This window comes from Harpia harpyja, chromosome 13 (assembly GCF_026419915.1).
Source record: "Harpia harpyja isolate bHarHar1 chromosome 13, bHarHar1 primary haplotype, whole genome shotgun sequence".
Classification (NCBI taxonomy): domain Eukaryota; kingdom Metazoa; phylum Chordata; class Aves; order Accipitriformes; family Accipitridae; genus Harpia; species Harpia harpyja.
In genome coordinates this window covers 16,806,937-16,819,498 of record NC_068952.1, presented here as the reverse complement: position 1 = coordinate 16,819,498, position 12,562 = coordinate 16,806,937, and the positions used below count along the sequence as shown (strand labels likewise).

Genomic DNA, 12,562 nt, shown 5'->3' with positions numbered 1-12,562 from the left:
ACCTGAAATCAGCAACCACATTCTGAAATGTAGTTCTTCTGTACCTGCCTGGCTGTGGTCTTATGTTTCTGTTCAAATTGGAGTTGTTTTCCTGGCACTTCTTTTCCTGAACATCATTGGCTGGATATTCTATGTTCTTCCCTGCTGTAAAGAACTGTCAGCTAAAATTTTCAACAGCAGATATTGCTAATAGCTTTTGGGTTTCTTCACTGCAGTATGTTGTGTTTGCTCATTACTTTGCAAGCAGGATTGCTTCATCTCTTTTGGTTAGTGACCATGTTTTTTGCTACTGTGAATTTCACAGATTTTTGAAAGTGCTGAGTTCACTTTTTTTTTTGTGACCACTGTACACATAGCTACTTTAGGGGAGGCACTGTGTCTATTTGGCCAAAATGATGAACATCTCATGATGGTGTGCCCAACTGTTGGCTTCTGTCACATGAGTGTGAAAGTAGTTGTCATTCCTAGCCTTCTCTACAATTAAACTCTTCTGAATAAAGAAAAAAAGACTTACATTTTAATGGGGTTTGGTTTTATCATAAGCAAACTGACAAAAGCGTTCTTCAAGGCTCTTTTATTGTGTTTTTGCTTTGTGGTTCCTGCCACAGGACTGTTGTGGCCTGTGTGTTGTGTATAATACTGAGGGCTGCTGCAGCAGTAGGTTGCTGAAGGTTTTCTGTTCTCTTAATTAAAAAAAAAAGCTTAATTCGCTGCTACTTCCTAGATGTAGCTCACAAGTCATAAATGCAACAAATACAAAGCTTGTTGCCTGTTCCTGAGTGGAAGTCTGCTTATGTTTTAGTCTTTGTGATAATTTTGCATGATTGGTGGTATCTGGTTAGGAAAAGCTGAAACATCTCCTATAGAGAGGAATGCAAAGCACCTGCCAGTAGTATTCCTGGTCCATGACCACTTAACCCTTATCCTTTTTTTGTTCTCTTTCCGCCCACACCAGAAGCTGATTTTTAGGACTCTTGCAAAGGGCTGCTACAGTATTCAGTATCTCCTTTTAGCATTAATATTTCCAACCCACACCCCACTGTTCTTTTTTTCTTTTCTTTGTATTATCATTAAATGTTGGAACAGAAAGTTTCCAAGGGTATATTGAAATTTCTGGTGCCTCTAGTGATCAGAAGAATGAAACTTGCCAGCAAGACAGTTACCTTATTTATTGTTTAATTTCCTTTCTTCCACTCTGTCAGATACCATCCCTTCTTGTATCTGGTATAATAATGTCCAGTGTTGCTTTTGGCTCTTTGAAATACATTTTATTTTGTTGCAGTACTGCATGGAATGATTCCATCAGGATTTGATGAAAGTGGTGTGGCACAGACATATTTTTTAATGGATAATCCTTTCCTAATTTTCCATGCTTTTTCGAAGTGAGTGCTTTCTCTCCTCTGTCTTCAGGGACACAAACATTTCTCTGTATATCTTGTTTCGCACCTGAAGCTAGTTTGCAGATATTTTTCCACGGAAAGGATTGCCTCTCAGACTGTGTATGGAAGTGGGGAGTTTTAAATCTCAATTTAAAAACTGACTCTTATAACATTGAATATAGAAGCTAGTAGGTCATGATTAGGTTATTTGCTTTTATTACAATATACCTGTTAGTGATACACAGTCTTGAGTGCTTCATAGGCTTCAAGGGAGGGGCTTGAAATTCTGACTTGGTTGGTACTTTTTTATAAAGTAGCAACTGAAGGGTTTTGGTTTTTTCCAAAATAACCATTCCTCTTGTGCTTAGAGAGGAGGACTGCTATCCACCTCTGCCTTACATCTCTGCCATATTAATGAGAATTGTCACAAATTGGAAAAACATGAAGCTGGGCATCTTGCCATTTGGATGAAGCCAGTAGTGCACTGAAAAAGAGAAAGATACTAGATTGTTTGAGGTGGCTTGATATTTTTTCAAGGATCAAATGACTATCCCAAACTTGAAATTAAGGGCCAGTACCTGGGACAGTAGATCATGTCATTGATACAGGTGTTGTATAAGAGACAGTTGGAGAGAAAAGAGGTTTATATTTGAAATTAAAAAATACAGGATATTATGTAATAGAAAGGACATACGTTATGTTCCCCCTATGCACCTGGAACTTTCAGTAACATTTCCTGTTACTGTAAAAGTTTCTGAATATCCATGCCAATTTTAAACATGATTTCCATAAGGTGCACATAACTAATAGCATGTGTTTAGGGGCAATTTTAATTCCTGCACAAGTCTCCCTTCACAGGTGGACTGATGTGTATTTGCAGTGTGGGAGGACTTGGTGTTGTGGGCAATAGGGACCCCGTATCTCTGGTATACATGGAAAGCTGGAACTTGGCCTGTCTCTGTACAAAGCCTCCAGTCCAAGAGCATTCAACCTTCCCTTGTTTACAAGCCACTTTTAAACTTAATTGGTATGCATGTATGACTGGTTGAATCTTTGTTGTGCACATATGTAGAAGATCCATACAGCTGTGAGCCTTAAGTATTTGCTTTGTTTTCTCTGGTCTCTCACAAGTGGCATCAAATTTTTCTGTCCCTGGACTCTCCCTGGAAGAAGCTTATTCTGTGGTTTATGTTATTTTTGTTTAATTCTTTAAGAATGGGAGAAGGATGCTGCAAGACTGAATGATCAGGAAATGAAATGGCAACTGAAATTCAGTGGAGATGAGTGTAAAATGATGCTTGTGAAGGGAAGTAATTCTCGTTTTATAGAGAAAATTATGAGCTCTAAGCTATCCTGACACGGGAAAGATGCATTGGCACTGTGGAAGGTAGCTCCACATAAATGTTAAGTGCACAGAAGATAAGATTATTTAGTTAAGGAATAAAGACAAAACAGAGAACCTTTGATTTAGTTGGCCTGTATTTGCAATAATATTGGTCATTTTGGTCCCCTTAACTCGGGGTGGGTGGAGGTAGTAAAAGGATTCATTAGAACTGGAAAAGGCCCATTGAAGGGGAACAAGTTATGAAATAATTTCTGTGTGAAGAAGGATTGACTAGCTGTTGTGGTTTAACCCCAGCCAGCATCTAGGCACCATGCAGCCACTCGTTCACTTCCCCCCCACCCAGTGGGATGGGGGAGAGAATAAAAAAAAAAAAGTAAAACTCGTGGGTTGAGATAAAGACAGTTTAATGGGACAGAAAGGAAGAAAATACTACTACTACCAATAATAAAATTACAATAATAATAATAAAAGAACTGGAATATACAAAACAAGTGATGCACAGTGCTATTGCTCACCGCTTGCCGACCGATGCCCAGTTAGTCCCCAAGCAGTGATCTTGGCCCCCACCCCAGCCAGCTCCCCCCAGTTTATACACTGGGCATGACATCATATGGTAGGGATTATTCCGCTGGCCAGATTGGGTCAGCTGTCCTGGCTGTGTCCCTTCCCAACTCCTTGTGTCACTCCAGCCTTCTCGCTGGCTGGACATGGGAAGCTGAAAAATCCTTGACTTAAACACCACTTACCAACAACTGTAAACATCAGTGTGTTATCAACATTATTCTCATACTAAATCCAAAACATAACACTATACCAGCTCCTAGAAAGAAAATTAACTCTATCCCAGCTGAAACCAGGACACTAGGCTATGACTCTTCAGCTTGGAAAAGAGAGGACTTAGAGATGAATGGTGTGTGAAGAATGGCACAGGGTTTCTGGGATAGTTCTAGATAGAGGTTTCTAGGGATAAATTTTTAATCTCTTCCAGTATAAGACCTAGGGGACCATAAAAACTAAAAAGAATCAGCTTCCAACCAAAAGGCAGCAGCTATTTGCAGTTTTTGATGGACCTGCAGAACTTGCTGTCAACAGACTACATGGATGCAAGAAACATGCATGGGTTCAGTAGGAGGCCTGATAGTTGGACAAGAGATCCAATATGGATTACTAAAGGACAAATCATGTCAAGCTCAGGAAGTACTCTGAGCTGGAAATAGTTGGAGGCTAGGATATGATTATGGGACAGGTATACTAGTGCTGCTGTATCAGCTCCCTAGGCAGCTGCTTACAGCCACACTTGGAGACAGGATACTGGGATAGAGGGACCACTTACCTGAACTAGTGCAGCCATTCCCATATTCTTGTTTTTAGTGGTAGCAATATACAGTGTCTGCTCTTTGGTGCTGAGGGCACATTTGAATTGCTAAGGAGTCTTAGAATGCATGTATACTCTTCATCTCACTTTAAATCATGTCTGTGTTAATTTGGTATACTTGATACAGAAACAAAAAGCATGGGGATATAAGGGAGCCTTTTGCTGTTGCATGCTTTCTTAGAAAATGTTCAATCAATAATGTTTGAAAGAATCTAGGCCTATCTCTAGACTGCTTTACAAATGAGGGATGATGAGGACTTAGCAGTTCTTTCTGTACCACTGTGGGATGAGACAGAGCTGAGCTGGTTTTTCGGTTGGATCCTGGGCAAATTCAAGTCAGACTCTTAAGTTCTTCCACATCTGAAAATTGCTCAGAACAGCTTCATATCCCGTCATGTCAAATAGCCCTTATGAGGGTTGTCTTTGAGCTATTTGTAGCCTGCTTGTGTCATGCATTGATTGACCTAAACAACTTGAGTAATTTCCCCTGTCCCATTCTTATAGGGTTAGTTAACTGGAATGCAGGTTTTTTTCTTCTGTAAAACTAAACCCAGATGCTACTTTTTTAAGTGATGACTAAAAGGAAAAGAGTATAAGGGCACTGGCTACTCTTTAAGTTATACAAAGGCTTTACTGGATTGCTTTTGCTTGCCTAATTATTGTAGTTATTGACAATGTAATGCAGCTGAAAATGGCAATGAGTATCTGCAAAAGAAAAAAAAATCAACTAGGTGATAAATGTTTGTGTCCCCATTACATTTTCAATTTTGCTTTTTTATATAAGATGCCATACCATTACAAAAATACTTGTCCTTATCAGTCATTGTCTTACTGGCCACATCTGACAAATAAGACATCATGCATCTTGTACACCTTCACTCAACAAGACTGATTTGTTTCTCGTAACACTCTGTGGTAAGTGTTCTTGCTTAAAGTCATCAAAGTCAATCCTTGCTGCGCTAACTCACTTCTTTCTGTTGAAAAACATGGAAGAGAAAGGTAGGGAACATCATAGCCCCATAAGCTTTCTAGTTTGGTTCTGACGAAGCGGAATACCTTCCTAGAAAGACTTCAATTCTACACACTTTTGTGACTGTTAAATAATGTAATCTGTAGACAAAATTAAATGCCTCATGATGGTATGTTAGCAATTAATTGGATAGACGCTTCCAGTTTCTTTCTAGTACCTCTCAGCCTAAATGATCATCCTTTTTTTGCTGGCTAGTGATTTTTTTTCTCCAGAACTGGGAAGTTATGATGAATTCAATCCATGCCGCCTTCAAACCCACTTTTTTTTTTTGCAGTTAGGTATCAGCTTTGATGGGAAGCTGTTCTTCACTCAAAATTAGGAGTTGATGTTTTAATGTTAGTTGGTATGTGTACATTCTTATAGGTGTTTCTATTTTACTGTTTACGTTGATTTACTTTCTTAGAACCAGAATGAGATGATCATATAGCTGATCCTCTTTTAAAAGTGTCAAAAACTTGATTGGACGTGTAATATTTAATTAAAGATAATGAAAACATGATGGGAAAAAGCCTTAAAACTTTGTAACAATTCAAATGTGCATTTGAAAGCTAATTGAGGGGAAAATGTTTTTTGCTTTCATCCTTCTAAGATCAAAGTTGACATCTGATGCAGAGAAAGAGTCTGTGATGATGTTTGGGAGAAATCTCCGGCAGTTGCTTCTGACCAGCCCTGTGAGGGGCCGTACTTTGATGGGAGTGGATCCTGGCTACAAACATGGCTGCAAGTTGGCAATTATTTCACCAACCAGTAAGTTTCAATTCCAAGTGTTTTTGAAAGGACCAATAAATATATATTCATTTAGAGGAAAGGATAGTTTCAAAACCTACTTTTTTATCAAATGGATTTTTTTTTTTTAAGCTTTTAGTGTTTTCCATGCATCCTGTCATGCAAATGCCTTTCTTCAGGCTTAAGGTTAAGTTTCTGGCACCTGGGTTACTGTGTCTCCTTTGGTATTATTACTCGTCTCTAAAATAGAATTTAAAAATCCCTTCTGCCTTCTTGAATACAGGTTCAAATAATTGTGCCTCTCAGTCAGCAAAGAGAACACCTGGCATTTTTATTGTTTAACAAAGAATTTGAATTTAAATACTTTCTATAACTTTGCTTTTTTCATGTGTAATATCTTGGACATCTGGACACTTTATCAGCCCTTTTTGTTTAGCAGTAGATGTGTTAATGTGAGAAGTCAGAAACATTTTATTTGCCAAACTTTTTAGTTCAGTTTTTAGACAAATATATAACACAGCCTTTCCAGTTCATCCTAGTCTGATCTGGGGATACATATCTCCTTAGGCCCATGCAAAAATGGTTTGTTTTCCTTTTATTTTGTCATTGCTTTTTGTCTGAGACGATGTCCACCCAGGGTGAGTGTAAGGAAAGATGTGTCCTTGACACGTGTTAAAATGGCAATAAAGGTAAGGTAAATGTTTATTAGCTTGCATTGCACCATAAGCAATCAGTACCAGTTAATATGGTTATTTCCAAATCTGGTAGATGGGATGATGGCAAGAGCGGCAATTGGAGTTCTAGAGCTCCTGGACTGCAAGTCCTGAGACTGCATTCCTAATTTTCATCCCTCTTTACTGGATCTGTAAAATGTACTAGACTAGAGCAATACATCTTTTGCAGTGAATTCCTGTTTTTGATAATATAGTACACTTTATTTGCCTAATATGACTAGATGCTTATTATTTGTTTTGTGGATATGTCCCCAGGGAACTAGAAAAATGTATCAACTCATTTTGCTTTCAGCAAAAGCAGCCAAAGCATTTTTGTCCTCTGCCCACGATACATTTCTTCTAATTGGATACAAAAATAAAAGGGAAAGATGGCTTATTATACGAAGCTTGCTTTGTGAATCATCAAAATAATTTCAGTAGTTTCGCAGGATATAGCTTTTGGATCTTTGTGGTTTTTTATCAAACAGCTTTGCCTTTCACTGTTCTAGGTCAGATACTCCATACCGATGTCGTTTACTTGCATTCTGGTCAAGGATTTCGTGAAGCTGAGAAGATAAAGAGGCTTCTGCTACTTTACAAGTATGCTAAAGAAACTTCCATTTATTACTTTTTCTTACCAAACATAATGAAAATCTTCACTATATACATACTTCCTTTTGGGTGGAATAAGAATTCTACTGATTTAACTGGAATTATTCTTTTTTTTTTTTTTTATGTAGCTCAGAGCTTATTTTTCTTTTAGTCTATGTTCATGCTTTTACACTATGTATATGTTAGAAGCATATGAAATCAAGCCATGGCTATGACTAAGGCTGCTTGCTACGAATGTATCCCCATAAAGCTCTGTCAATATATTTATTTTTAGGAATAGAAATTAACATTCAGCTAAGGAATAAGTTTAGCCTCATTCTTCCTACCCTCCCACAACCCCCAAACCACTCATCGATCTTTCCTTCTTCCAAAAGCCACGTTTAGTCTTTGGAAGAGTTTTATTAAGCAGAGGAAATCCTGCTCAGATAGATCTCCAGACGGACTTGCAAATAGGGGCAGCATGATTAAAGGGTTATTGTGTCCAACTGTTTTGGGATCCCCTGTGGACAGACATCTGGTCCACTGAGTCAGCTGCTGAACTGCCACAGCATACAGTCCAGTTTATCTTTAAGCATTAAACAAGGTGATTTGATGGCTGACTGGCTGTGGTGGGGCCAGTCAGCAGCAATGACCTTGCAAGCTGTTGCAAACTATGATGCTCCCATTAAGGAATTAAGATTCTGATTGCTTGGGCTTCTGCCCTTTTTCATGACTCATAACAGATGAGGGAAATATGAAGTGAAAGGGTTTAAGGACTGTAAATAACATTACATTTCTTTTATGAATATGAAGTATCATTTTTTGTTTTTCTGCTTATATTACTGCTGTTAAGTTCCATTACAAATGAGTGAAAATTTTGATTAATCTCTTTAACAGGTTTTCAATGTGACAGTTAAACACAATGTGATACTACTAGGAATATGTTCTCGTTAAATCCGAGCCTTGTGTTATATAAAAAAAAGATGTATTGGTCATTGCTGTGGGTTGAATGCTATGTATGAAAAAGTCTAAAAGAATAATTAAGAGTAATTGTTCATTTTTTTTACCCGGTGCAAAGCTGTAGCACTGTCGTGATTGGCAATGGCACGGCCTGCAGGGAAACAGAAGCTTACTTTGCTGACTTAATTATGAAGAAATATTTTGCACCACTGGATGTTGTTTACTGGTAAGATTGCTTTGCTTGCTGGGATGTTCATCTGTTCAGCATATTTTAACTTAACAGGTACTTTTAAATGTAAATTTTTGAAGTATTTCTTTTTGTTGCCTTGTCTTTCTTTGAGTCAAGTTTGACTCATCCTTCTAGCCAAAGGAAAATGGCTGTAGGTCTTTGGAGCATGAAAGTAGTTCTCCTGAGTCAGTAAGAGACTCACTGAAGCATTTTATTTTGTCTTCCTGAGGTTCACTCCGTTGCTGTTATCATTGTAACAAAGTATGTGAGAATAGCAGCTCAAACAGCCAAGGGCCTGTTTGGCATTGTGTGTTTATTTCTTGATAAATGAGGTTTAAATGCAAACGATAAAGCTTGTGTTGTCTGACTACAGTATGGAATGCTTGCTAATCCTATGGGTATTAAATTGTCTGGAAATAAATAATTTGTTAGTTACTAGCAGAAAGTAGTGAAGGTATTTATCCTCTTTAAACTTCAAATTTTACCCATTAGTTTGTTGAATTCAAACTAAACGATTCTGCTGTTGGCTTGGATGGAAGCTGTACTATATCACTTTCTTTTTTTTCCCATGCAGAACTGCTCTTTTTTTTTTTAATTCACAGCTTTATTTTTTTAAAGCATCTCTGGTGATTTACCTTGGATTATCTTTTTGTACTGAGGTTTAACAGCAGGATTTAGTTTTTGCTGTCTTAACATAATGAAATGTTATCTACATTTTTGAAAAAGTTATGGCCTTTCTCTGTTCAAACTACTATATACATTTAATGGACCCTTTTCTCCATAGGTTAGAAAGTTATCTTACAGAAATGGTGAACAAATGTATTATTCCTACTAACTTTATGCTATCATTTAATTGTACTTGTTCTTTGTTTCTAAGATTCCTAAGTAAATTTGCACAAGATCTGATACTTAAGTCTCCTTTTTATTCCAGGATACATAGTAAGGTTTTTCTGATTTTTAATTGCTTGCAAGTAAGGAAGGAGGCTGTTCAAGCTTCTGAAAAGTGAGGCATCTTCTTTCCTGAATCCAACTCGAAAACAGTGTATTTTTAATGACTGTAGGGAATGGAAATCACTTCATACTGTGTGGGTTTTGGCAAATGTTTAATTTCACTGTTGTTCACTTCATATAGTTTAAAAATCCATTATGTTGACAGAAGCACTTTATATGAAAGAGTAATAGTGAATTTATTTATTTATTGATCATATGCTACAAAATGTAAATAACTAGTTTACACAGAAAAATTATTTATATAATACTGTGGTGGATGGTTTTCTCACTGTGTTTTCCTCTTTTGCTTTAATACTTTCTCCCTGTTTATAGTTCAAGATTATAGAATTTGCAAAATAATTATCAGTACTGATTTTTTGGGGCCAGTAGAGCTACCAAGTTCTTGGAACTGATAAAAGCTCTTGTGAAATAGGAATTGGTATAAATGCTCTAAGGCAGAAGTCGGGTTATCAAGCTGGTTGTTTTTTCAAGTAGTGACAGATAATTTTTTGAAATTTCACTTTTTCTGAAACTTGTTGTGATATTTGTAGGAAAAATATATAAATGCAGTTGTTTAACCTGCCAGATTAGTTCCTGAAAGTAAAAATTAGCATAATTAAAAGCATTTTTGCTTTCAGTATATGTTTACATTGTTAATGGTTTTCTTGCTCTGTGCTCATATATGCTGAAGAGTTAGTCCCTACTTCAGAATTAGTATGCAGAACACTGGAAAGTACTGCATATTAAAATAAAAATCAGTAATGTAATTTTTTTTTGTACTGTGTGCTATAGGCAACATTTGATGCTGTTGAACTTTGTAGACTGCTGTTTGTGTGTGCATTTATATGTGTGGGTTTACAAATAAGCTGGGCTTGCAGTTCTTGTGTCTCTCCACATTTTGACAGTCTTGACTGAGTTTCTTGAAGATCGAGGTTCCCATGTTGTTTTTCTGCTAAACTAGTTTTATGCGCATCTCATTGCATTATCCAGTGCTGGGGTTTCCCAGCCATGCTGCTGTATCCTGCAAGGTAGTTACTCTGTTTGCTTTCTAGCTTAAGAAAACTTTCTCCTTAATCCCCTTGGTATTTCTTAGTAACAGAAAGGAATGATGAGTCCAGACATCCACCCCCTCACTTCTAATAATCCAATGAAATGCCTGGAATTTATGTCAGTCTGAGTTCAAAAATATAAGTGATACTTACTAAATGAGGAGCAATTAGTACAGAATTATCATTTGAGCAATAGGTGACAGTAGGCATACATTGTGAGAAATGCTATACCTTTTGAGCGTAACTGTGAAAGATGACTTAGAAGAATGTGCTCTGCTGATCTTCTTTTTTTTTTAAATAAAAAAAGTCTCCCAGAGCATGCGCTCTCCGATCAAAAAAACTTTTCTGTTTCCATGTACAAAGTCTTCCCTTGATTGTTGTTTTCTTATGATAGGGGAAAATAGGAGAGCTTTGTTTATACATAGCCTGACTACGGATCTCTAATCAGTTCTGTTATAAATTGTTTTTCAATTAAAATCTCTAAGAAACAATTTAGGTAATGTTGGAACAGTTAATTTTTAAAGATGATCTACTTCAGCAGGTTGCAGTTGTAACTAAAAAATGGATTTACAAATCAATTTGGTGTTTGAACTGTGGGGGGAAAAATAAAACCAAACCAAAGCAAAACCAAAAATCCCCACAAAACAAAAACCCTCCAGTACTTAAACTGTAACAGAATGAGTCAGTTGCATCTAACATGATACCATTTCCCAAGCATCAGCTTCTTGCAGTGATGCACTGAGCAGCACGAAGGTGGAAATCCTTGCCCAGCAAAAGAGAGCTCATTTCATTGCTGTTTGCAAGTTTCAGAGAATTGCCAATTGTATTTGTGTTTACAATCTTTTTCCTTAAAGGAGTCCAAATGTAATGTGGCTTGGCAGATGAGACTGGACTGATTTATAGTGCTTTAAAACCAAAATCCCAATCAACTTCTTAAGCTGTCATTCAGAAAGGTGGCTGATAGAGAGGTACTACAGACTTCGGCTTCCTTGGCAAATAAAGTTTGTAATATGATAACTACTTACATTTCTTGTCAGAATTGGAGAATAGGATCACAAACAATTATAAAAAAATCTGTTCATACTCTTATGTCCAGTTCATCATATGGAACATGGATCATGCATCTCCAGGGAAATGAGACAATAATAGAGCCTGTAATTTTAGAAAGAAGGTGTGTGCAGTTGATGCATGCACAAATAATCTGGACAGGTATGCACTCTAATGAAGGTTAATGATAATAACCAGCTGAACGCTTAATTGGTTGCATGTATGTGCAGTACACGCTGAAATAGTCTGTCCACTACTAAAGTCCTCTACAATAATTTCAGACTTGTGCACGGTTATTCCTTGGCTTCAGTATCTGACTCTAGTGAACCACTTAACTACAGACTTGAATGAGAACACTGTTTCACTTTTTTTTTTTAGTTGTGTGACAAGAATCAAATTAGCTGATTCTCACTTTAAAATATTTCAGTTGTATCAGTACCAAAAGAGACTTTCAAAATCATTTTCTTCATTTCAGTTTCTCTCAAAAACATTACAATATTTTATTTGATGATTGCTTTGTCTCTTTTAGTGCTAATAAATATGTGAATAGCAAGCAATTAAAGTAACAAATCCTCAGCAATGGCAAGTACAAATTACATATAGTTTTACTGAAGTTTTCCAAAGAGAAGACAAATCAGTGAAGACAGTAGGAAATAAAGCACATGGCACAATTTTTCATGTGGCTTTAAAACCTGTCTGGACTCAGTTTGACAGTTTTTGATTTAAAGGAAATATTTTTCACTTTTTGTTGTCACCAACATGCTTTCAGGTACCTACATCCAACCTAAACAACTGCAGGACTTACTTTTTTTTTTTTTTTTAAGTAGCTTCCCTTTTAGAACTATGTTTATTGACTTAGATTAGGACTGGACTAGAGCCCAGTGACAGTCATATCTAGTCTTCAGGTTTTTTGTTACAAATCAGTTTTTGTTGCAAGGTTCAATAAATATTCTTGCTTATTTATATTAGTTCTATTGTGAGTTCTTGCCAAAGATACATTGTATTATAACCAAAACAGATGTTCTGGTTTAGACAAGTGTATTTGTTTTAACAGGACCAGAAATGTAAATGAAACAACAGTGTGTTCAGCAATAGCATGGCAGATGATGAACTTTTAGGATTTCATTG

General features: G+C 36.8%; 1 protein-coding gene across 4 annotated transcripts in view; it reads left to right on the top strand.

Annotated features, from left to right (window-relative positions):
- The window catches only part of SRBD1 (S1 RNA binding domain 1), a 135,643-nt gene that overhangs the window by 29,513 nt on the left and 93,568 nt on the right, over positions 1–12,562 (top strand). For all 4 annotated transcript variants that reach the window (XM_052806136.1, XM_052806138.1, XM_052806140.1 and 1 more), the window contains 3 exons: positions 5,719–5,876; positions 7,078–7,168; positions 8,238–8,345. In XM_052806136.1, the coding sequence (XP_052662096.1) occupies positions 5,719–5,876; positions 7,078–7,168; positions 8,238–8,345 (357 nt within the window). The remainder of the gene's footprint in view (positions 1–5,718; positions 5,877–7,077; positions 7,169–8,237; positions 8,346–12,562) is intronic.